General features: G+C 48.8%; 1 protein-coding gene across 1 annotated transcript; it reads right to left on the bottom strand.

Annotated features, from left to right (window-relative positions):
- Window positions 1-528: 528 nt before the first annotated feature.
- Window positions 529-1,383, bottom strand: LOC110895849. Its single transcript, XM_022143214.1, has one exon. The coding sequence runs from the start codon at window positions 1,381-1,383 to the stop codon at window positions 529-531; it is 855 nt and encodes a 284-aa protein (XP_021998906.1).
- Window positions 1,384-2,127: the final 744 nt, after the last annotated feature.

Raw genomic sequence — 2,127 nt, 5'->3', positions numbered from 1 at the left:
TGTGCTATCGGCTTTATTGACTCTTTTACGTTCAGGTGGTGTTGTGCCATGGATCTGGGGACTCCCTGCATGTTGGAGTGCTTCCAGGCGAAAACATCGATTGAGTTACTCAGTAATTCCCACAAGAGTTTCTTTGTTCGTTTCGGGAGCTGTGCACCAATGGCCACTTGTTGCTCGGGATACTCTGGGTTGATTGCCCAAAGCTCCATGGGTACTTCAGATTTTTTTGGAGCTCGTCTCTGCTGCGTGTCTTACCTCAGCTACGAATGATTTTGATTCTGAAAGTATAGTGGCGACACCTGCTTCGGTGGGGAATTTAATGGCGCCGTGTATAGTAGAGGTGATTGCTCCGAGGGCTCGTAACCCGGGTCGCCCAAGTATTATGTTGTGCGAGGAGCGGGTTCGAACGACCAAAAAGGTTAACGGTACGGTTCTGCTCTTGTCACCATCTTTGAATGTGGTCGGAAGAGTAATCTGTCCTATCGGACGAACCACCTCTCCCGAAAAACTTATCAGAGGAGTAGACACTTAGACCAACTTCTTTTTTGTTTGGGGATTCAGCTGTTGGAAGCATTGTAAATACATTATCTCGAAGGCACTTCCTCCATCCACATAGATCCGCCGGACCAAGTGTCCTGCGACTACAGCTGATATCGTGATTGGTCCGTCTCGAGCATCTTCCGGATCAATCGGAGGGAAGTATATGGGCTGGTGCATCCATGCTGCCCTATGCTGGTTAGACCGTTTTACCCCTCTTGGCTCGGCAGACCAGATCATATTGATCCCGGCCTCGGTGTTCGGGTTATCGTTTGCTATCGCGGGCTTCTTCCCATCCTTTACCTCTTTTACAAGATGAGAAAGTTTACCGGACCGTACGGCCTTTTCAATCTCTTGTTTTAGTGCCCAACATTCATCAGTCGTATGCCCCTTGTCTCGGTGATACTCGCAATACTTCTTGGAGTGCTTATCCGAAGTGGGTCGCTGTTTTGATGGTGTAGGAAACCGAGTAGTTTCCGTACTGAGGATTTCGCTCGATGATTTTGTTAGTTCAGAGAAAGTGTTGAATCGCACATTTCCAGTCCGGAAGCTGCTTCGACCGGATTTTTGATACGGACCGCGATTTATGTTCCAATTGTTGTTTCTATCTTTTGGTGGCGATGCGTTCCGTCTCCATGACGTGGTTCGAGCTTTGGAATTTCTAGCGGTTGTTTCGTTCGGCTGACCACAGGCACTCTTCTCTCGGACAAAAGCTCGAGCACGCTCCATGAGTATCTCCATGGTTTTTGGGAGATCTTTGTGGAGCTTTTCCACCAACTGATTGTTCCGTACCCCGTGACAAAATCCGGAGACCCGGAGCTGGTCGACTGCTCCGCTTATCTGCATGCTCTCTCGGTTGAAGCGATCTATAAAATCTTCTACGGACTCTCCGTCGCGGCGCTTATGTGGTGTACCTCAGTGATGTCTTTCTTGCAACGACGCTGCTGGCAGAAGTTTTGCAAGAATATACGCCGGAAATCTTCAAAATGATCAATCGACCCTTCTGGAAACCCATCGAACCATACTCTAGCTGACCCGGTGAGAGTTTGAGCGAACATGTGACACCAGGCCGGCATGGGCCATTGTTCGACCTTAGCTGCTCCGGCAAATGCGAACATGTGGTAGTCCGGATCGGACGTACCATCATAAAATTTCAAAGTGGGGGGCATCTTCAACTTGGCCGGGAGTGGGGCATTGACAATCCGCATCGTGAATTTTGACTGAGAAGTCATAGACGTGGGATGATACGGCATAATCAGCTCCTGATCCTGAGAGTTTAAACCCATAGATCCCTGGCGAAACAGGTCGTTAAGACCGTTACTCATTGGAATGTTTGTAAACGAGGAGAATTGTGCAACACATGTTATGGGAGTAAGGTTTGCAGAACTTACCATAGATCCAGAGGTGAGAACGCCGATAGAAACGGGGTTGCCCCCTGGATATACGCTGCTGAACAAATTTGTGCGGAGACTCTGTAACATTTCTTCTCGCTGCTGCTGTTGTTGTAATTGTCGTAATAAATCGGCGTTCCGTAATAGGAAGGCATTGTCGAAAGCTGGTAGCGGTGTTGCGACTGGAGCGGTAACCGAG

Source organism: Helianthus annuus, chromosome 2 (genome assembly GCF_002127325.2).
Source record: "Helianthus annuus cultivar XRQ/B chromosome 2, HanXRQr2.0-SUNRISE, whole genome shotgun sequence".
Classification (NCBI taxonomy): Eukaryota; Viridiplantae; Streptophyta; class Magnoliopsida; order Asterales; family Asteraceae; genus Helianthus; species Helianthus annuus.
Note: the sequence above shows the minus strand (reverse complement) of the source record. Positions and strands in the feature narration are given on the sequence as shown.